The 24,479-nt window shown below is 36.4% G+C and overlaps 1 protein-coding gene across 1 annotated transcript in view; it reads right to left on the bottom strand.

The window, feature by feature from the left end:
* The window catches only part of LOC124760025 (retinoid-inducible serine carboxypeptidase-like), a 126,678-nt gene extending 102,475 nt beyond the window's left edge, over positions 1 to 24,203 (bottom strand). Inside the window, exons 1-6 of the mRNA XM_047249097.1 lie at positions 24,148 to 24,203; positions 23,356 to 23,428; positions 22,962 to 23,100; positions 21,096 to 21,322; positions 10,354 to 10,584; positions 7,641 to 7,751 (exon numbers count right to left, since the gene is read on the bottom strand). Coding sequence (XP_047105053.1) covers positions 7,641 to 7,751; positions 10,354 to 10,584; positions 21,096 to 21,322; positions 22,962 to 23,100; positions 23,356 to 23,428; positions 24,148 to 24,203 — 837 coding nt within the window. The remainder of the gene's footprint in view (positions 1 to 7,640; positions 7,752 to 10,353; positions 10,585 to 21,095; positions 21,323 to 22,961; positions 23,101 to 23,355; positions 23,429 to 24,147) is intronic.
* Positions 24,204 to 24,479: the final 276 nt, after the last annotated feature.

Here is a 24,479-nt window from a genome sequence, read left to right on the forward strand (position 1 = left end):
TGATGACAGCCATACAAAGAAATTTGTTTACGGATGAATAAATAAATACCTTCTCTTCATTGGTGTACATTCTACTCACACAACTCTTCAACTGATGATGGTTGACAGAACAATGGGTGTGCATTCAAATTACGTTTATATTTGTCCTCTGGCAATGTCAGCATGTGGATGTGTTCCATTACCCCCAAGTACCTGCACTAAGTGCTGGGAGTGTCAATGTCAATGTTGTGTTATGTAATTAATAACGTTGTGTTTCAGTGAATGGTACACTATGATGCATTTTTGAATAGGTCTTTAGGAGAGGAAATGAATTACAGAATAAAAAATACATGGTGCCATTTAAAAAAGTCGTATCACTGTTTATATCTTTGTAAAAAACAAAGCTACAACAAAGACAATCATGCTGATTGATTTTCCCCTGATGGCTAAACAACATTTGCTTGAAACATTTTGCAATTTGCATATTGACAAACAGTTATTTAGGGTGGTCAAGATAAATGGGACAACATGTATATGGGAGGGGGGGGGGGGGGGCACTTTTTCACAGCTGAAAATATACTTTTCTGTGTTAAGCGGCTGTATACTTTTCCTTGAAACTTTTCCATAAAACTTATCAATCCTTTGAATGGCAAAAGTTTTATACATAGACATAGAACTTACTGGAAATTTAAGAAATGAAACCCAGTAAAAAAGAATATGTTTTGGAAAGGCCTTTGATGCGCACTACCATGTATGCTGCATATTTTCATATTACAAAAGTATAAATACAGATTCCACCAAGCATTCTGGAGCACTGAAATCAAGATAGAGATGCCAGTCATAGCTCAGGTCACATCATCTCACCATCCAATGACAGAGCATAGGATACATGACATAATCAGCCAATAGCAACACACTACTAAGTAGTGTGAACACAAAAATAAGATAAGATACATCACACAAGTGTGCAAGTAAAACTTTAAATAATGACATAAATGTCTGGTCTTCTGGGACTGAAATTTTTCTTAGTGGCTAGTCCCCAAAGTGGAAAGTTTTAATGAGAGTCAAATGCTCTGTGATTTAAAAAATTCATCACACATAACATAATTCATCTTGAATAATAGGAAATTTACTTTGAAAATAATACTTCTCAGACTACCACTCGCAATATTTTCCCTCAACCTATTAGAAATAGGTTCAGGTGAGCAGTTACCAGAGAGTGCTAGAAAAGAAACATTACTTCACATACACAGCTACAAAGACATAAGAAGCCATTGCTTGGTGTATGCCCTACTCATTTGTCTTTGTTGCATTTCTGTTCACAATTTCGTGAATAGTGGACCATCATATTACTATGTGCAGTACTGCAGCATGTTGTTCCAAAGGAACAGAAGGAGCTATTGTACTTAGGGCAATTTTTTTTTATCATATCCTATCCAGATAAGGAATGCAAAATTAGAAAGCAGTCCTTGGCATAACATTCATATCAAGACTAGACTCTACAACTCAAAGTATACCAATATTTTACTATGTGGTGATATAACATAGGTTTTTTTTTATTTGTACTCTGTAATGCTGTTATATAGCATTTTCAGTCAGGTTTACATCCACACACCATTGCAAAAAGCTAGTAAGAAAGAATACAAATTTCTTGCAAAAATAAGAAAGGCTGTTTGTATCCACCAGAACTAAGAACAATAAGCTTTTCATGACTTTTTCAGACTGTATAAAAATTAACAAGGTTATTTCTGAAGCCAAGAAACTGTATAATTGGTAGTTTATATTCCACTCCAGGAGTAAGTATAAAGCCTTGTGGGGAGTTAAAATGATAAAACATGGTGTGTTGCCAGTCTATAACTTACCGAAGAATTGTGTTCTGTAAATTTAAGATATAATCAACACAAATTAAGAAATAATGTCAACCCTAGGGGAGGTACCACAAAAGTATTGAAACATATCTTGTGATGGAAAAACTTTTGTAAACTATGTAAAATTCTGCTAAGGCTGTCAACATATTTTAAACAAAAGATTTTAGTCAATATTACTGACCAAATTTCCCTGCTTACTAATCTTCAAGTGGATATTTACGTATCTTCATATTATATAGGATGAAGAGAGCTCACATTATGTCATAAAAGAAAAGTACATTGGAGGATACTCTAAGGGTTTCGGAATTTCATAAAACATCACTGTATTATCTTATGTATAGTTCTTTGTTATGGCTTAAAGCCATACATGCCAGAAGATGAAAACATGCACTTGAAATCACAGGTGCTGACTCCATGAGACCTGAGGGGGCTGAGCCCCCTCAAAAATTCATTTGGGGGGGGGGGGGGGGGAACCCCCCACAATAATTTAAGAAAATTATCAGTAATATTATACTTTGTAAAATCACCAAATTATGTTGGAATTTATTATTTTCGTTGTTTGACAATAATTACCTTTTAAAAGACATTCAGTAATGAGTTAAAACAAATAATTATTATGGTAGTAAGCAGGTTAACTGAAAACGAGTGGTGTGAATTGTGATAGTGTTATGGTGCTGCAGACACACTTAGAGTTTGTCCTGGTGCGTGAACCTTCGGGTAAAGTCTGGCATCGGCGGGCCAGCGCTGCAGCTGTAGCGACATCAAAAGGATTGGAGCAGAAGTGCGTGGAACCCTCTGCCTCACATGATAGTTTTGAACACTTTTGAGAATTGTTTATAAAAGAAAAACCTTCACAAGTTGATGATCCTTTGCTTTCTCGGAATCGAAGTATACCATAGAAGTGTGAAAACAACAAAGCCAGCTCACCACACACTTTCAAAACCCCAAAGGAATATTACAAAGCTATTTACATCGAAGTTTGTGAAACAGTGCAATCTTGCATTACTGAGAGGTTTGCTTCAACTGGACTCACACAGGTCAGTTGAACAAGAGTGCTTGCTTTTAGTAAACAGAGGTGATACAAATTTGGAAAAATCAACAGAGTTTTTCAAAAATGACCTAAACGTTGAGAGACTGCACTTACACTTGAATATGTTAGCCGACATCACTAATAAAGCTCAACTGGTCTTAAAAAACATGCATTATATAAGAAAGTACGTTACACAAGAGACTGCAGTTGGAGAGATGTTATGTGAAATAGTGAAATGCATTAAGTTTCTCCAAGTAGTTCCAGTCACAACAGCAACAGCAGAACAGTCATTCAGCAACCTTACATGTCTGAAGTCATCTCTCCGATCAACAATGGGACAGAAGCAATTGAACAACTTGGCTGTTCTTCATGCCCACCGAGATGTTTTGAATGAACTGGGTATCAGACCAGTTATCAATGGCTTCATATTCAGTAATCCAGTCAGGCAGGTGACATTTGCATGATTCTAAAGACACTCTTGCCCTACTAATGGCATTTAGAGCAATATTAAAAATCTTTATAAGATTGAGAATTAAATACAAACATAATGTTAAATTTTCAATTTCGAAATACTAGTACTAGTTTAGTACTGTATTATTATATTACTATAGTTCTGTATTAGTTATTTTCAAATATGTAAATATTTTTAGTTGAGTAAGACCCATTTAAAACCTGCTATTTACGAACTTTTTGACTGAAAGTATTAGGCGTACTGTATTAACTTTATTAACTGTATTAAAGCATTAATTTTGAGATATTGTTTTTATTCAATGTAAGCTTAAATTAGCTATTTCACTTATTAATCAAAGTGCTACTACTATGCTACAGCAATATTTTATGTTTTATTCTTTTAATGATAGTTTAGGATTTATTTAAATATAATTTCAGTCTTTTCAGAGGTATATATTTACTGCTCTGTAATAGTCTATAAGCATGATTATTACTGTAAATTAAATTAGCTTTTTATGAAAATACCGTGCTTGTTTATGTTTTGTTTCTTTTTTTCAAGCCAAAAAATGTGTCAGGCTTGTCGAGTTTCCCAGAATGTCAAGTTATTGAGAGTCCAGTTTTCAGGGTTCTAATGTTGATCATATGACTAAAATGCTTTAAAAAACTTAGAAACTCACTATTTATCATGTAAAGTATAGAAAATTTACTTTTTATTAGTCGGCACCCCTGCTTGAAATTCAGTGAACAGTCAAAACTAACCAATAGTGTGGAATGAAACACATAGTTTCAATTAAACTAAGTGCCTCTGTAGAAAATATTAATAAAACCCAACTTTCTTTAGCAGATTAACAAAAATAATTTCATTGTTCTGCAAGATGATTAATGCTTGACTGCCAATAATGTGGAAATTAAGTAAGATCAGAAATTTGAAATTAAGAATATATTTTACTGTGGTAATTATATGAATGTATTTTAATTCACTTGATAGTTCCTGGCCACAGAAATCTGTTTTGTTTTCATTTGACGTGAGAGTTGCAAACAAAGAGAAAAGAGCAAAATATTGAAATGTAAATACAGGTCATGTGAAGACCATGCCTCTCCCCACTATATCTCAGACTGCTCTGTGAAAGCATGAATCTGGCAGCTTGGGTGTGCCAGAAAAAATTTTCTGGGTAATGTCTGGCTGCTTGCTGCTACTGCTTATACAGCTACAAGTAACACTTCCAGTAGCCAGAAGCGGGAGAAGCTGCTGCTCGTACATGACTCAGCTGTGCATATATGTGAGCCCTCTGGCAACTACTCAAACAAACCTAATGTAAGCAGTTGTGATGTTACGCTCATCAAAATCAGTTTGTTTTTATGAAGTATGGCAGTCTTCGTTCTAACGCCTTTGACACATTTCACTGTTGGATGTGTTATACCTCCGTGGCTGGCAGACACTTCTGTGTGAACTGCATTTTGTTGTAGTAAATAGTGCATTTTCTTTGCAATTTAAGTTTTATTTTGGTGTTTTTCTCTCATTTATGTTTTATTCTGCAGTAGTGGGATAAAGCAAAATTCTTTGTTCCAATATCAGTTCTCACCAGTCAAAATTACTAAAAATTTAACTGAAAACTAAAACAATTAAAAATTCTTGGAGTTATAAAAAATTCCCAGATTTTTCCCAGTTTCTTCCTGGATTCTTGGGTTTTTCCCAGATTTCCTAGTTGTCCTGGTTTGCATACACCCTATTGAAGGAAGTTAGAAAATCTAATGCATATTTACTAGTAGTGAGCACGGCCAGAGCCATTTTTAACTATTTAGTCATTCAGTTTTCACAGCTTGGGCTCTGTACCTTCACACTGGCTTATGGGGCGACAGTCAAAATTTCTCTCACTGGTGCTTCGGTTCTCCAAGGTGTGCAGGAGTGCCACCATTCTAGTAGGAGTCACAGGACATATATGGCACTGGAAAATCCAGAAAAATGTGGGACTTTTTTTATCTGGAGAAAACCAAGGAATTTTTTTAGAATCCTGGGAATTTTTCATAGTTTTAGTTTTCATTTAAGCTTTCATAATTTTGACTGGTAAGAACTCATACTCTAACAAAGAATTTTATTTTGGCCAACTACTGCAAAATAACACTGCACCTATAAAACATAAATGAGAGAATAACACCAAACTAAAACTTTAGTTGCAAACAGAATGCACTATTTCCAACAACAAAACACAGTGCATGTGAAAGCATCTGCCATAGCAAAATGCGGCAAAGGTTTTAGAATGAAGACTAAGCAATACTTAGTAACAAGAAACGGCTTATGATAGTGTGATGTCACAGCTGTTTACATTTCTAACAGGTTGCAGGGAAATATTATGAATGATGGTTTGAAAAATATAACATGTTCAGTGTACAACAGCGAAATTTATTATCATGTTTGTCTGAAAGCTTCAGCTCCTGCAGTTTAAGCTGGGGAGGATTGATAAGTTTTAGAGCTCTGAAAGAAAGTATACTGCCACATAACATGGGAGAAAGTGTATTTTTAACTGGGAAAGCCTGGGAAAAATCCAAGAACTTTTTCTTCTTGTCTGCATATACACACTGAATCAATCCCAGCAAGATTTAGCAGTGTTCTTATCTGAAAATGCTAGTCAGATGGACTACTGAAATGTTTTGTCAAGACTGTCTAATATGGCTGCAGATGTGAGAAGAATGTAATAGTGTCTGTAATATCTCTGTAAGAATTATGGTACTGCTATTGTGAGACATCTATGGCAAAGTATTTAATTATAATATGGTCTGTTACCTAAACTCAATTTCCAAAGAAAAAAGAAAAAATGATGGGTCAGAAGGCTGTGAAAGGAATTTTGAATGACTATACTGAAGTGGAGAATTGTTGTATTTGTCAGAAGCTGTCATTCTTTTGAAAGAAAGACATTACTGCAGAAGAAAAGCATGCCTCTTCCAGTAACCATGGATAGCTGTGACCAAGAATTTAAAGACTCATCAGCTGAAAATGAAAGTAAATATAGAGCTAATATTCAAAGTGAAGATTATTAAATTACTAATGAAGATTTATGAGAAAAATGTATGACTGAAATACATTTGTGTGTTCAGTCAGCATTGAAATATCCAATAAGATATGAAGATTACTGAATCAAATGAAGCATTTTGTACTAGGCATCAGCTGTGACTCATGGCATAATGATGATGTGCCAAGTGACTTTATACACTGATGAGCCAAAATTATGATCACCTGCTTAACAGCTTGTTTATCCATCTTTGGAATGAAATACATCACTGATTCTGGATATCAGGGATCTGACAGTTTGTTGGTAGGTTTGTGGAGGCATGTGGCATGAGACGTCTATGTACAGGTCATGTAATTCACATAAATAATTAGCCACTGACTTGTGTATACGATGACAGCTCCCGATAGGAACACAGATGGGTTCAATTGGATTTACATCAGGCTAATTTGGTCACTGAGAAATCAATATGAGTTCATTATAATCCTTCTCAAACCACTGTAGCATGGTTCTGGTTCTTGACAGTTATACTGTAGAAAAATGACATTGCCATCAGGGCAGACATCAAGCACAAAGGGATGCAGGCGGTTCACAGCTGTCAACATGCCTTCAATTACTACCAATGGTCCCATGGAAGTGTGGGAGAATGTCTCCCAAAGCATAATGCTTATATACAGTAGCTCAAGTGACCAGCAGTTTGGCAGCTACACTAGATCACGATTTCTCTCTAAGAAATTACATTTCTCCTTATACACAGTTCACTATGCAGTATGCAAGTAAAAAAAGCTGACTTTGTTAATAGACAGATATCAACACAAGTCTTCATAAACTCTGAGAGGTGGAATGTTAGCTCTCAGTGAGGGTGACTAGATCAGTTATAGCAAGAGTATTGTGAACAGGCTCCACAGAAAAGTATCTAAAAGTACCTGCAAACAGCAGCTGTCATTTTTAAAGTGGTGAAAGAAGAAAATGAGAGGAAGTATACAATGCAGAAAAATCCATATATGTGCTTTTCACTAGGGCTATTTACAGTATTGCATTAATATTCAAGTTACAATTTATTAATTCAATTCTTCAGATATAAACCCAATGTTGTGGCTCCTGTGAAGCATTCATTTAAGTTCAGATGTCTGTAACCTTTGGTTGAGTCTAATCCTTAAGATTTCATCACTGATTTTAATTTTAGTTTTAATCAGAGTAAATGTGGCTATTTCATATTTCCATCATGTAACATTAAAAAGTCACCAGTAAATATGTATGGTTATAATTATCTTATTTTAAAAACAAGACCAGCAGTCAATTCCTTACTGTTTGCAGAAGAAATGGTGCCCAGGTGAGTACTGAATCTATGGGAGAAATCCAAGAATCTCCCATAGCAACTCCTTTAAGTGGAACTGTCACTTCTCCAGCTTGTATTGCCTGTCAAAATATTCATACATAGTGTTATACCAAGGAGCTAAAAATTAATTTTAATTGTATAGATTATAAAAATTATTGTATTTGGATGTAATACTGAATACACATTTTCCTGAACAGTACACATTTTCTCCTGACCTCCCTCCCCCCCCCCCCCCCAAAAAAAAAAAAAAGTGGAGATGGGGAGGGGGGTGGGGGTCAAAAGATAAAAAGTGGACTGAATTCTGTGGGTAGTTACCACTTACTATTAATTTATTTCAAAATGTTTAATAATTTGTCTTATATTATAAGTAGATTATGACAAGTGATCTGTTTTCCCAGTGTATTTCTAACTCGTAGAAATCTCAAGTACCCTCCCCAGTAATGTCATAAGTTTTACACTTTCAGCAGTCTAGTTGCTATTTTCAGGTGGTTTCTGATGAATGGAATGATGGAGGGAATAATTGCCATTGTATATAGATTGCCAGCATGAACAGAGTAGCAGCCATCAGGTCCCCAACTGAAAATGACAATGACCGTTTGTTTGTCGAAGTATCATGGAGAACTTAAGATGGGTTTTTGACTGACACCTGGGAATTCTACAAGATTATGACTAGTAGCGAACCTGAAATTATTATTCTCTTATTTTTATCTACATCCATACTCTGCAAACCACCGTGAAGGTCATAGTAGAGGGTGCTTATCATTGTACAACATATAGTGCTTTTCCTGTTCCATTTTTGTATGGAGCATAAGAAGAATGACTGCTTATATGCAGCTATGTGCACTGTAATTAGTCTGCTGTAATTGTTACTTAAATCAAATATATAGCCCATATCCATCTGAGTGTTTAGAGTGTAATGCAACTATCTGAGGTAAATCAGTCATGAACTTTTCAAAATTTTTGGTAACAATGTTTCCTCTTTACACAGGATGTTCCCCCTAAGAATCATCAGGTGAATTTTCACTTGTGTTTCAGTGGATTTTACAATTTCATTTTTGCAATGTTAAGCTGTAACCAGCTCAAACTAATATTGCTCATCACATCTTTCTTACAACACTCATTGTTGATGGAAGTCATTGGTTTGTTTCCTGTTACAAATCAAATGATTTTAAAGCAGAATTTTATTCGCTCAATCGATAGGAGATTGAAAATTAATCAGGCATCATATACATTGAATCAATATGCATTAATAGGGACATTAAAACATGAAGAGCAACTGTTTCTCCAGCAGTGACAGCACCGCCCTGGCCCGTGCAGACTGCTACCACCATGCAGAATCACTGCTCAGTCATTGCTGAAGTACTGGTTATTCTTCGTGTTTTACTGTCACTGTTAATGCACACTGATGAAACAGTTATCACACTAGATTAATTTGAGACAGCTCTATTAACTGGACATAAAAAAATCTGCTTTAAATATCATTTTGTTTTGAACAGGAAAAAATTGATACTGGGTGTCGCATGAGAGACTTTATGGCCAGTATTTGTTTGGGCTGAGTCCAGCTACACATTACAAAAATGAAACTGAAAATATCTGCTGATGCACCAGAGAAAATGTTTCTCTATTCACATCCAAATCTCCATTAAAGTATTGTGTAAAAATTTCAAGCAAACTGGTCAAGTACTTTTTGAGAACGACTTGTCTTTAATATTTTTTTTCCTTTTTGGAGGGAGGAGGATCCTGAACCCTCCATGAGCCATTTGGATCTGTTCCTTATAACATTAACTGTCACGTTTCAAACATACAATGAAATAAAATAAAAACTAACCAACCATTGGGAAAGCCATTTTATGCTCAACTACAAGAAATACTGACTGTTTGCAATAGTGGTATGTAAATATCTTATAGTATCAAGAACTGTCACAGTATCCTTAAGCTGCAGGAACACTTATAAAACTACTGGTCATGGATTGCTGTTAGACTGCCAGTTTTTAAGCTAGATTAGACATGTTCTTCATTCCATAAACATGTAGTGAGGAAATAAATTCATTTAATTAAAACATACTGTAATATGAAATATACTTTTTACAAAGGAACTAGTATTTTTTGTGTCTACAACTACTCTCATCTTTCGCAGGATGTGGAAAGAAATTTTCACTTACAAATTAGTGCAACAGTTATTATAAATGTATGTCTGTATCTAATCTAATAAACAAGTTAACCCCTGTGTTTTTTCATGTAAGTAAAATCATATGAAACCATTTGCAGCTTTTAAATATACTAATTCTTTTGATGCATTTAAGATTTAAAATATTATCAATAGGGGACTCATATATTATGAAATTACAATAAGACTTATTATTTGGAAACAATAAACAAAATGTAGGAAACAGAAATAGGTATTCTTTTTGTTGTTTACTACGTAACAATAACTTTCTCTCTCTCTCTCTCTCTCTCTCTCTCTCTCTCTCTCTCTCTCTCTCTTACACAAACACAAAAACACACACACACACACACACACACACACACACACAGAGAGAGAGAGAGAGAGAGAGAGAGAGAGAGAGAGAGAGATATCATTTTCAGTACCATACCATACCCAAATGTAATATACTTGGAGGAAGCCAATGTCTAGAAATAGCAACTAACAGAAGATACATGTTTTGTTAGCCACACACTAACCTTGTAAAGTTCAAGGGCAAACTCTGCTGCCATTTTCCCACCATATGATTCACTGAATATGTAGAGTGGAACAGTTTGAAAAGTTGGGTACTGTTCCAGAAATGCTTTAATGAAAGTAATTAAATCAGCAGCAATTTCTGCATTTGTAGTTGTATATAAGGAGTAATTGTCCACATAACTGAATCCTGTTCCCACAGGATTATCTATAAACAATACATTCACCTTGTGAACCTACAAAAGAAAATTAATATTAGAAACAATAATATTTACAGTTTATTTGATTGTCTGTGATATCAAATCTGAGTATCACATACATGTCTCCCGTAATTGTACAGAATGTGATATCTGAAAATGCATATAGAAATAACACAACTGCGGGGAAAATGTGTGTGATATTAAAGTAATTTGCTACATTTATTTAAGAACTGGCATGCTGTCAAATGGAAGTATTAAAGTTTATATAATATTTCATTACATCAAGAATGCCTAAATACTATGTTATTCACATTAACCATTTTTGCATATTATTGTCAGCTTCAGACGTGAAAATAAATACACTAAGAGCTTTGTTATGATGTATAAAAATTCAAATTACACATTACTAAGATCATGAAACGGTATAAAATATGTCATTTTCACCATCTGATGATATATGTATAAATAACTGACATATTCTATACCATTTCATGATGGCTGCAGTGCATAACTCGAATTTTTATATATCATGATAAAGGTGTTAGTGGATTAATTGTGTATTGTCTCATATTATTTTTTTCGTTCTTTCCTTTTCTTCTATATAAGCTATATGTAAACTGGATGAGTTGTAGACGCCGCCAAAGGTATATTAACGAGCTGTTTTGCGGCAAAGATAATGTTTTAATACATCGTTAAAAATCTGTGTGAAACAAAGTAATAAATACGCTCTTTAGATTATTAATTCATGTATCTGCATCCTTTTGTTTCGGGGAGTGGTAGCATACGGACGTACCCCCTTGGATCCGTTGTACCACCATTGTTAAAAATGTGTATTTTAAGCGTTCATTAAAAGTATTGTAATAAGTTATTGAAAAAGGATTATTTATTCGCACGGTTAAGAAACCAACTCCCATTTGTTCATCATTTCACTCACCGCCAAGATCCTCCATCAAGAGGTTTGGTGGAAAACAAGAATAATTTACGCAGTATCCTGAGGAGCGTTCCTTCATTGTCACAACCAAGACTAAACGCAATGGAATTAATGTGAAGATCGACAATTTCAACGGTTGCGGTGATTATTTAGTACCGCATACTACTGGAAGCAGTAGTACCTAACGCAAATTATGTTTATTGACCTTGAATGTAATGACAGTTAAGGTCTGTTGATACTGACATTAGTTAAAGTTCAATATTTTGCACAGATTCATAAGTTACCTTCAAAATGTTTCACTGTTCTTTCCAATCAATTTTCCAATTATTCAAGCAATTATTAATCCATTTCCACATACCTATTTAATTGTTACATCTGAAGATGACGTTAAATTGTCAAAATGGATATATGAATGTTGTAGTAATTAGGAAATCTTGATGTAATAAATTAATACGCTACGTTTATATTGTGTGATGCTGAATAATATGTAAAAGAAACTATTGCAATTAATTTGTCTCTGGTACCGAAAGAAATATTTATGGCAAAATTATCATATATTAGTGATCTGCCCCAGCTTGGCAGGAATAGCAGTAACTTTTAAGTATCAATGGCTGGACGATGTGTTTGGCACAGTGGTAATTTTATTTACGGGGCATGGCATAGAGTTATAACTGAAAGTCAGAGAACACCGTTAGATAGCTGAACATCGTCACTTTCATATAAATAAAACAATGTAAGCAGCATGTGCCACTTGCCAGGATACTAGGGCGCCTAAAGGAATGAGCAGTCTGCCTGAATGCAACCCATCAACGATGCAAGCCACGCAACAAAGCATATCTCAGCCTCTGCAGCCACTCATTTATCAGTGGGATGGTCGCGCCAGCCTGGCATGAGTATTAACATTCTGAATTCCTACAACAGTTCCTGAGAGTAGCCTTACATATAGACAGAAAAAACACAGAGAGGGACTGAAATTCATAGCTTTCGTCTCGTTACCCAGTTATCTGACCAGGAAAAGGCGACCTGCAGTTTAACATGGAATCTGAAACATATTTTCTTCCTGACGAATCTCCACATCAAAAGTTGCTCGGTTAAAAACTGAGTTAAAATATGTGGGCCAAGTGGGATTAAAACCTTAGACCTTTCAGTTAGAGTGTCCACACTTGACAGATTGTTCTTCTTTTTCTTTATCTTCTTTCTTTAAATATATAGTTCTTTGTTGTTATGCCATCAGTGGTCCTTTGTGGATGTTAAATCACATCTTTCACATTCTATAAATGAGAACTCCACGCAGTTTTTTTAAATTATATATGGTGGCCAGTTCCCTGACTGAAAACACTGAGCTACCATGCTGACATCACTAAACTACCAAACTCGACTTTTATTCGACTCTGGGAAAATGAGACCTACATGAAATATGAACCTCGTTTCACTTCTGGTGAATGTCCGCTTAATTGAAAGGAGAATGCTAGGTTAAAAGACAGCAAAAGATCTATGATCCGATCGGAATTTAATCCCGCGACTTTTTCGGTTTTCAGGCACATGCTAGAACACCTTGCCTGACCTGATTCAGCTCAAACTTCGCTACTGTGTGGAGTTTCGGCTGCTATACCCCTAGATAGCAGTGCCATCATTTCCACAGCAGTGGCAGACTTTAATTCATCATAATTCAGTCAGTTTGCACGAAATACGTATAAATTATGTACTCGAAATTTCCTAATCAAGCCAGTCTATTAGTTGAAATGGGATCAAAATCCTTATGGTAGTTCTTGAGATTAGCCCCTACTACACACAAAAAGAAGAGAACAGGGAGCTTCAATTTGTATACAGGATGAGCTTTTTATCTTCAGAAAACGAAACATCTTACAAACTACGCATCAGGTTAAAAACGGAAAATATATATTTAGCACTTTTAAAAAGGCTGCCTGGAGGTGGAGTGGGGGGAACTTTAAAATCTTCAGTAGGAACATCTCATTTTTATTGTAGAATCAGATTCCATGGGAAAAAATATGTAACTTCTGTATGCAATACTTTTTTTGTTGGATGATAGATGGTGCTGTAATCGACAAATAGAACAATTAATTTTGAAAACGGTATCTCGAGAAAAATGCATTGGATCAAAAACGTAAACATAGATGTGTATGGTAAACAACTCAATGTTTTGCAGTTTCCTTCATTCTTTCAGAATTTGACATGATGTAATTGCATGCAAGTTGATCCCCATTTCTTCAATATATTCTGTCATAATCAAACTGTAGCATCAGTTAGAATGCAGTCTATGATGGCTAAGAGAGTATTGGATTGGTTTACAGTTATGGAGAACGTTGCAGTTTATAATCCAGTGCCAAAATGCGAAATAACATGATTCAGCATATTATCAATGCATGTCAGCAGATTACATAGGAAACAATTCCCATTTGTGTTGAAACATACCATGAGCAGACAAATACATGCATCGAAGTGAGTAGCTACATGTTTGAACACTTACTGTGAAATGTGAAATACCCCCACCCCCTCTCCCATGACCCATGGACCTTGCCATTGGTGGGGAGGCTTGCGTGCCTCAACAATACAGACAGCTTTAAATGCAAACATTTTTAGGTTAGGCTTTACCATGACTGTTACTGACATTAAATGAAACAACAAGTTTACTGTTACAGTGACTGGTAACAGTAAACTTGTTTCATTTAATACAGACAGCTTTACCAGAGGTGCAACCACAATGGAGGGGTATCTGTTGAGAGGCCAGACAAATGTGTGGTTCCTCAAGAGGGGCAGCAGCCTTTTCAGTAGTTGCAGGGGCAACAGTATGGATAATTGACTGGTCTGGCCTTGTAACATTAACCAAAACGTCTTGCTATGATGCTACTGCAAACGGCTGCAAGCAAGGGGAAACTAAAGCCTTAATTTTTCCCAATGACATGCAGTTTTACTGTATGGATGGCGTCCTCTTGGATAAAATATTCCATAGATAATATAGTCCCCCATTTGTATCTCAAGCCGGGGTCTACTCAGGAGGACGTCATTATCAAGAGAAAGAAAACTGGCGTTCTACAGACTGGAGCGTGGAATGTCAGATCCATCAATCAGGCAAGTAGGTTAAAAAATTCAAAAAGGGAAATGGATATGTTAAAGTTAGATATGGGGGGAATTAGTGAAGTTCGGTGGCAGGTGAATACACAGGTGGCAGGTGAATACACAGTTATAAATACAAAATCAAATAGGGGTAAAGCAGGAATAGGTTTAATAATGAATAAAAAAAATAGGAACATGGGTAAGCTACTACCAACAGCATAGTGAATGCATTATTGTAGCCAAGATACACGCAAAGCCCACGCCTACTACAGTACTACAAGTTTATGTGCCAACTATCTCTGCAGATGATCAAGAGATTGAAGAAATGTACAATGAGATGAAAGAAATTATACAGATAATGAAAGGAGACGAAAATGTAATAGTCATGGGGGACTGTAATTCGATAATTGGAAAAGGAAGAGAAGGAAAAGTAGTGTGTGAATATGGAATGAGGGTAATGAATGAAAGAGGAATCCGCCTGGTAGAATTTTGCACTGAGCATAGCTTCACAGCTAACATTTGGTTCAAGACTCACGATAGAAGGATGCACACGTGGAAGAGGCCTGGAGACACTGGAAGGTTTCAGATAGATTTTATATTGATAAGACAGAGATTTAGGAACCACATTTTAAATTGTACGACATGGACTCTGATCACAATCTATAGGTTATGAACTGTAGATTAAAACTGAAGAAACTGCAGAATGGTGGGAATTTAAGGGGATGGAAGTGGATTAACTGAAAGAACCAGAGGTTGTAGAGAGTTTCAGAGAAAGCATTAGGGAACAGTTGACAGATATGGGGGGAAGAAATACAGTAGAAGAAGAAAGGTAGATTTGAAAGATGAAATAATGAAGGCAGCAGAGGATCAAGAAGGTAAAAGGATGAGGGCTAGTAGAAATACTTGAGTAACAGAAGACATATTGAATTTAATTGATGAAAGGAGAAAATATAAAAATGTAGTGAATGAAACAGGCAAAAAGGAGTACAAACGTCTCAAAAATGAGATCAACAGGAAGTGCAAAATGGCTAAGTGGGGATGGCTAGAGGATATATGTAAGGACGTAGAGGCATATATTACTAGGGGTAAGGAAGACACTGCCTACAGGAAAATTAAAGAGACCTTTGGAGAAAAGAGAACCACCTGTGTGAATATCAAGAGCTCAGATGGAAAACCATTACTAAGCAAAGAAGGGAAAGCTGAAAGGTGGAAGGAATATATAGAGGGTTTATACAAGATCGATGTACTTCGGGGCAACATTATGGAAATGGAAGAGGGCGTAATGAAGATGAAATGGGAGATATGATATTGCGTGAAGAGTTTGACAGAGCACCGAAAGACCTAAGTCGAAACAAAACATTCTGTTAGAGCTAGTGATAGCATTGGGAGAGCCAGCCATGACAAAACCCTTCCACCTGGTGACCAAGATGTATGAGACAGGCGAAACACCATCAGGCTTCAAGAGGAATATGATAATTCCAATCCCAAAGACGGCAGGTGTTGACACATGTGAAAATTACCTATCAGCTTAATAAGTCACAACCGCAAAATACTAACACGAATTCTTTACAGACGAATGGAAAAGCTTGTAGAAGCTGACCTCAGCAAAGATCAGTTTGATTCCGTCGACATGTTGGAAAACATGAGTCAATACTGAGCCTACAACTTATCTTATAAGATAGATTAAGGAAAGGCAAACCTACGTTTGTAGGCATAGAGAAAGCTTTTGACAATGTTGACTGGAATTATCTCTTTTATATTCTGAAGGTGGCAGGCGTTAAATCCAGGGAGCGAAAGGCTATTTATAATTTGTGTAGAAACCTGATGGGAGTTACACAAGTCGAGTGGCATGAAAGGGAAGCAGTGGTTAGGAGGGTAGTGAGACAGGGTCGTAGCCCTTCCCCGATGTTATTCAATCTGTATATTGAGCAAGCAGTAAAAGAAACAAAAGAAAAATTCGGAGTAGGAATTGAAATCCATGGAGAAGAAACATAAACTTTGAGATTTGCCTACGGCACTGTAATTCTCTCAGAGACAGCAAAGAACCTGGAAGAGCAATTGAACGGAATGGGCAGTGTCTTGAAAGGTGGATATAAGATCAACATCAAAAAAAGCAAAACGAGAATAATGGAATGTAGTCGAATTAAATCAGGTGATGTTATGGGAATTAGATTAGGAAATGAGATACTTAAGGCAGTAGATGAGTTTTGCTAAATGTAGACTGGCAATAGCAAAAAATTGTTCCTGAAGAAGAAAAATTCGTTAACATCGAGTATAGATTTAAGTGTCAGTAAGTCTTTTCTGAAAGTATTTGTATGGAGTGTAGTCTTGTATGGAAGTGAAACATAGACGATAAACAGTGTAGATAAGAAGAAAATAGAAATTTTCGAGTTGTGGTGCTACAGAAGGATGCTGAAGATTAGATGGGTAGATCACATAACTAATGAGGAGGTACTGAATAGAACTGGAGAGAAGAGGAATTTGTGGCACAACTTGACTAGAAGAAGGGATCGATTGGTAGGACATGTTCTGAGTATCACCAATTTAGTACTGGAGGGCAGTGTGTAGGGCAAAAATCATAGAGGGAGACCAAGAGATGAATACACTAAGCAGATTCAGAAGGATGTAGGTTGCAGTAGCTACTTGGAGATGAAGAAGCTTACACAGGATTGAGCAGCATGGAGAGCTGCATCCAACCAGTCTCTGGACTGAAAACCACAACAATAACAACTGTGAAATAATTCTTACACACAACCACTCCATTGGTGAGAGGTGAGAGGTGAGAGGATACAACTCAAACGAACCCAGTTGATGACAGGTGAGATGACACATCTCAAACAAGCTTTTTCCACGATTGCTGAACATGTCTAGTTTTTGTTTCTTGATCCAATACATCTTTCATGACATAATACCACTTTAGAACTTTTATGTTATTTGCCGATTACAGTGCCATCTAACATGCAACAGCAAAAGTGTTGGCTTGTGATCACGTCGCTTGTTGTGTCAAGATGGCAGCTGTTGAAGATAAACGCATTGTGAACTCCATATGTAATGGCAAAAAACGAGTGGGTAAGTGTTCTCCATGCGAGAAATATTGTACAATGTATGAACATTAGTATGTGCCGTGTCACATCTTAATAAAAACCACTAGATGGAAAGAACAAGGAAATTCTTGTGAATGTTACAAGATGGCAGCGTGTATACAAATTGTGGTAAACTGCTCTGTAAATTTCGAGTTATTATCGTCAGTAAAGCATTGTTCATGTGACATTAAAGTGGAAAAAGGTATGTTCTTCAACGCATAAATGCTACCACACAAGTTGTTTTGTGAAATTAAACTTCGATAGAATCCCGTTCGTTGTAGTCAACTGTGTAACAGTCTTCAAGAAGCAAATGGAAATGTGCAGTGCTGGAATCGAACTAAATGTGTTACATGAGCTTTTGTGTGATATAAATGCAGCTAGAAAATACATATAATTTCTGGAGAATTTAAAGCAGGTATTGAGGGATTCTCTTGAAAACGAAAACTGTGAATCAGAAAGTGTACAGTAGGCCTATGCCTAAAAAACTACAGAATAATTTCGCCATTCTAGAAGGTGTAAAAGCAAACTAGGAAGACTTTAATGATACTGATTGCCATCTGACATACGCTTCTGATATACGAAAATATAGCAATAGCATTGCCCCAAAAGGCAGTAATGGTAGAATTATGTACCTTGGGAAATAAATGTGTCGAAGTACCGCTTGCTTTTGTGCATGTGGGTGGTTTGAGGATTGGGGAATGATAATGTCCATTGCTGTGGGTTTACGCTAAATTTCAATCATATGCTTATTGTTTTCTTTTTTGATTGTTATATCCAGAAAGTTAATTTAGTTGTTCTGTTCTATTTCAATTGCGAATTTTATATTTTTATGTATCTTGTTGATGTCAGTATGTAGTTTTGCAATTTTTGTTTGTGGTTCATCTATTAAGCAAAGGATGTCATCCATATACCTGAACCAATATATGTTGTATTCTTTTGCTACTGTTTTTGTGAAAATGATCTGTTCAATGTGGTTTACAAAAATATTTGCTAAGGTTCCTGAAACTGGAGACCCCATTGGCAATCCATCTTCTTGTAAATAAAATTCATTTTGTTCTGTTATGAGCTTTATTAGTGTGCATATTTCCTTAATCTGTTCATCAGGGAGTTGGCTATAAGTTTTCAGGTTCTTATGTATAATTTCTATTGTTTCTGGTACTGGTATGTCGGAATACATGTTTTCTATATCAAATGATAGGAGTGTTGCTGTGTCTGGCATTTTTATATCTTTTATTTGTTGTATTAGCTGTGTAGAGACTATTACAGTATTGCATCCATATGTTTAACTTACCATAACGCTAGTGGACGAATCAGCTGGTACTGACTAAGGTAGGGATAGGCGAAAGCCAATAATGCTATCAATATATCGACAGTTTAAGTCTATTAAATCTATTGATGGGCTTGTGGCTTATCGATAGCGCATATTCCCTTTCCGTCATATGACTGAAAATCAAAATTTAAGAGGCGATCAAAAGTTTCCGTTCGAAGGCCGTACACTCCAGAATCGGTATGTCAACCGACAGGTTAAGATAAATTAAGTGTGTTAACTGCATGAGGAGAGATCCGCCTGAGTTGGCGTAACTTCTGCGTTACGATATTTGCGGTTTGGGGGTGTAGGCCTACATTATCATGAAGGAGTAGTTCCCAGCAGGCTGGTCAGTGCTGTCCAAGTTACGTGGGCCGTGAAAGGTGTTATCCTGTGGTATCATTGAGCAGATGTACGCATAACTGACAGCGTTAAGCTTATCCTTATTGTCGTACTTGACTGTACTCAAGAAAACTTGATTCAGCTTCACGTGAAACGAAACCCAGTGAGATTCATGCAAATGCGAAAGAATACGTGGTTTAAGGTTTACATCAGGTCCATTTTTATGATGAAAGCAGTATAGTTACGCATCCAACACTTCTCATAACAATGTTATTTCAGCTCAGAGTACGTCATTTTAACTGCCGCAGGAATCGCCTACGCCACTTGGATCCTGTAACTGGCGCTCTGATGCCTCGCTGGATGACATTTCCGCTTATGGGTATTTTTGCAAAATTTTCAAGACAACCCCAACAACCCCTTAACTTCGTTGTTACCATTTATACCTTTTACAGTACATAATAGAGGCACTGGCGCCAGTCTGACATCTGGAAACGAAAACAATCCAGTGAACACAGTCTATGTTTTAACGATTCGACAACATGAATAAATGCTGACCTAGACGACACTAATTCTCGCCCTTACCAGCCTACTCTTTTACTTTCGTTTAATGCGTATAAAACGGTGAAACCTAAGCACAAACATTCTTTTGTAACATTTACATAAGAATATTATTACAAGACAAGATATAGTCTTAAATGAGAACTCATTTTAAATTTCATCATATGGACTAAAATGATGATGGTTATTCGATTCGGTATTACATTCCCGGAATTCAATTTGTTTATTCGAGTCAGAAACGAAGAAAATACTTGGTAATTACCATTATAAAGAAATGAAAAAAGAATTACCTAACTACACTACTCTTGACCAAAACCTTGCAAAATATTGTACTCAGTGTTGCAAGCAGAAGATCTTCATCTGTGCAAGATGCAGATTATAGTTGACAATCCTTTAGGTGCTCCATGGTAAGTGGTTTTTCGTAGTCACAGTTGGTGGTGTCCACAAGAAAATTTCTTTTGTTAGTGACTCCCTAGTATTAGATCCTGGTCTTATAGATTTTATCAGATGCATGATATTTCAGCAGGTCCTTCTAATTTTGTACGTTATTTATTTTCATGTTCTTGTAATCTGCAGTCAGTTCGGATTAAGACGAATTTGAGGCGCTTTTTGCCTGGAAACGAGTAATAAGAAGAGAGGAAAACAAGACAACAGCAGAAAAACACTAAACTTCATGCTCTATAGTTAAAGAAGTGGGAGAAATAATCGACATAAATTCTAAAAGTGGAAGATGTTTACAGGTGGTGTTTTTACTGGAAGGAGACAATGGTACATTAGTGGAATTCATATTGGTGAGAACTGATTCATTCTGGTGGTCCAAGTCCAATTTTTTGACTACTTTGTGATTTATTCGAAGGTGTATGACAAACTGCACCAAGTTGGCAGCGCACTACTGAAATGAAGTTAACTATGAAGGTTATAGTTTTGCGGAACAATAAGTGAAGACCAAGAAGGATGGAAGGTTTTTCGCAATATACAGAAATATGTTTTGTAACATGTCCTACCGTGGTTCTGTTTCTTTGATACACGAATAGTAGCACATGGAATAGGAGTTCACAGACATAAATTCTGAGCACCAGTTGTTGCATTATGAATACGGACCTATTTGAGAGGCACTGTACCATAACTTGCCCGGTACAAATTTAGCCATCGTTGAAGTGTGGCATCGCTTTCGCTGCTATTTAGTTTCGACACTCGACCAGAGATGTGACTATGGGTAACAACTTTTAAGTGTATAAGTTGAGGATCTTACCCAAGATGAGTTCCGGACGTTGAGGTTTGCGTCAACAATGCCGAGCTCCTCGAAGTTTCCGTACCCTGTGCCAGAGGCTCCTGGCCCCCCTTGCAGCCAGATGACGAGCGGGCGCGTGGCATAGTCGGACGTGGCAGTGGTGTAGTACAGCCAGTAGAACATGTGCGCCCCATCACGAACGTCTATGTAGCCCCAGTCCTGCTCGCCAGGACCGACGCCCTGTCGCCCTGTCAGCCAAAAAAAAAAAAAAAAAAAAAAGGAGCTGGTAACAAATAGAACTCGTCATAGGTACCACTGCAACGCATTTTGTCTGTGTTGATTATGAATTCCGGGTCAAATGTATTAATAAACTGTGCTAACTCATTCTGGGAAACATCACTTACAGCTTCCAGGATAAAAGGCTGTGGTCGTTACATAAAACTTTCTCCTAAATGTTTACCCTCTGACTGCGGGAAATACCTTCAGAGGTAAAGTGGCAAACTGCAACCACAACTCGAGGGAGAGTCGAATATATGGTCAGTGTAGAGGACATCACAGTCGATCACGTGACGTCCTCTATGAGATTATCTCTGGTATTGCCAACATTCCTGATTGAAAGTAATCGATCGTCATTCTTATCTTGCAATGTTTCCCAAATTGTATCTAATTTAACACCTTCCTCTTTTCTGTTAAAATTATTATTGTGCTCATAAATCTCAACAGTCTCTCTAGACATATGCACACGATAATGTGACTTTTCGTTGTGATACTCGTCTCACAGAATTTTATTTCAAGATCACTCTCTTGGTAAAGATGTTGAGCTTCGACCGAATTATCCAAATGTCCCAGGTTGCAGTTCCTCTTGTGTTAAACCAAACGGGTGTTAACACTTCTTTTTGTGGTTACAGTATAAGCCAGTCCACAGCTACAAGGAATTTCATATATACCCAGTGTATCCAAAGGATGTCGTGTATCTTTTGCTGATCTTAATCTTTCTTTTATCTTGCTGGTGGGTCTGAAGGCAGTTTCCACACCATAGTTGCTCAACATATCCCTAATACGATCTGTAATCGTACTAATGAACGGAAAGAAACCTTTCCCAGTGGGTGGCCGTCGTTTCTGATTCTTACCCTAGGTCGAAATGCTCGATCTATCTCCTTTGTCAGAATAACCGTTCTTCCTTAACGACGACCATAGACGTTCAAACTCATCTTTTATCAAGTTGGTTCACAAAGTTTTTGCGCCCTGTCTACCAAGGTTTTAATGACACGTCTTTTTTGTCTGGGGTGATGGTTAGAATCTTTATGCAGGTAATGGTTAGTGTATGTGGGTTTACTGTATACCCTGTGGCCCAAGGTCCCCTCCCCTAGCTTCATAATACACACATCCAAGGAATTCAGTTGGCCATTATTCTCTGTCTCCACAGTAAACGGTATTTTCGGATTGATACTGTTGAGATGTATCCAAAAGGCATCCGATTCCTCTGCACCGTGAGTCCATACTATGAAAGTATCGTTAACATAACAGTATCACCTGTCTGGTCTTTTACTGACAGTCTGCAAGCCCATTGTTCGAAGTTCTCCTTAAACAAATTGGCCTCAGCCAGGCTAAGAGGATTGTCCATAGCCACCCCATCAATATGTTCATAAAAATAATTATTGTATTGAAAATAGGTCGTGATGTGGCATTGTCTGAATAACTCCACAATATCTGCTGGAGAAAAATCCACCATACGTGAGATAGCTTCGTTCACTAGAATCAAGGTATGTAAATTATGATACAACATCAAAACTACCAGCCATCATCACCACATCTATTAGAGGAAATGAAATAAAGGTATTTTAGAATTTATAAGACGTGAAGTGTGAGCATAAACTTACTACGTACAAATAATAAAACGAGTAAACTTGTAGAATAGCAAAGCAGAAGACGCATATTCATTTAATTTTGACTTGCATTGTATGTGATACTTCAGTATTAGGTAACAGTTACAAATCTTGTCACTAACGTGAGGGTTGCGATAGATCTTAAAAACAAATACTTACTGAGACTAATTAAATAACAGAGAGTGTAGTCAAATACATTCTCTAATTATATTTAAAGATCTTGATGAACACCAATGATTTCTACGTTTTTCACAGGTGTCAAAGTCGCCATTCCCTTTCAAAGATCAAAGTGATCTTAATTCACGTATTTCTAAATTCATTGCCTGTGAGCTGAAGGGTTCTGAGCACAAAACGAAAACACAATATTAATTAAGAAGGGCTAAGAAACCACAAACGCCATTATCCCATCTGGTATCTGATTCAGCTCTTTTAGTATGCAGTTTTTGTATTTCAAAACCCATTCGAAATCTGAAAAAGAGAAAAACCAAGTACAAGCAATGCAACACCCATGTTTAAATTGCACCTAATTTCATCAGTGACAACAATTCCTTTTTCCCATCGCCTGCAGGCTCATCTTAGAAATAAGCACTCAGGCAGGTAGCAGTAAGGAACTCAAATGTTACTGTGCATTAATTTTTTTATGCTAATAATATTTGAAACAGCTTAGTTTACATCATACAAAACGTGTGGGTCATAATTTAAATCGTCATTTAATATATTTTAATGCTGGTATCTGTAACAAAGCAGATTTGGCCCTCACCATATACTTTGTCTTTTATACTCCTAATTACAATAGCCAGGATCCATCCTAGTTTTTTTTTCTTTTATTGCTGTTATTCTTCCCAAAAATGTTCATGATAGAATCCCTTATCTGAGTGTGTATTAATGAATTTACAAACTACTGTAAATTAGTTTCCTCTGCAAAGCCTATTTATTCAGATTATGTTATTCACTGTTCTGAACGTTTTGTATTAATTATATTTGCTGCAAATGACTTACTTCAAAAGTTATTGTATTTCAAAGTTTTCTATCTAGAAGGCATCCATAAAAATCTAGTGAGGTAATAGATAGATTCACAAAAGTAGATTATCACTAAACTGTAGACTAATTTTTGGTCATTTCAATGACATGTTTGTTTTAGGTCAAACCTAATTAATTCAGGAGATATAATTAATTAAAGACCTAACCCAGCCCAAACTTTCAGCTCATATTGTGACCAAACCACTATAAATTTCTGGCACATGTTAACATGCCACTGATGTGCCAAGTGACGCCAATAAAAAATACATGATTGCCATAATTAAGAACTACATAATTTTTAATATTCAAATACTAAGAATCAATGTGGATGCAGTGCCTAAAAGTCAAATATTCCATACTACCAGGTCTTGGTCCCCCTACAAACTATCGTATGGTGGCTATTTGTAACTATTTAGGCATGGAATGCTTTCTTTAGAGTTGACGGTCATATTTTAGACACTAATTTGCTGAGGTATGTATGTATGTATGTGGAAAATAA

Source organism: Schistocerca piceifrons, chromosome 1 (assembly GCF_021461385.2).
Source record: "Schistocerca piceifrons isolate TAMUIC-IGC-003096 chromosome 1, iqSchPice1.1, whole genome shotgun sequence".
Classification (NCBI taxonomy): domain Eukaryota; kingdom Metazoa; phylum Arthropoda; class Insecta; order Orthoptera; family Acrididae; genus Schistocerca; species Schistocerca piceifrons.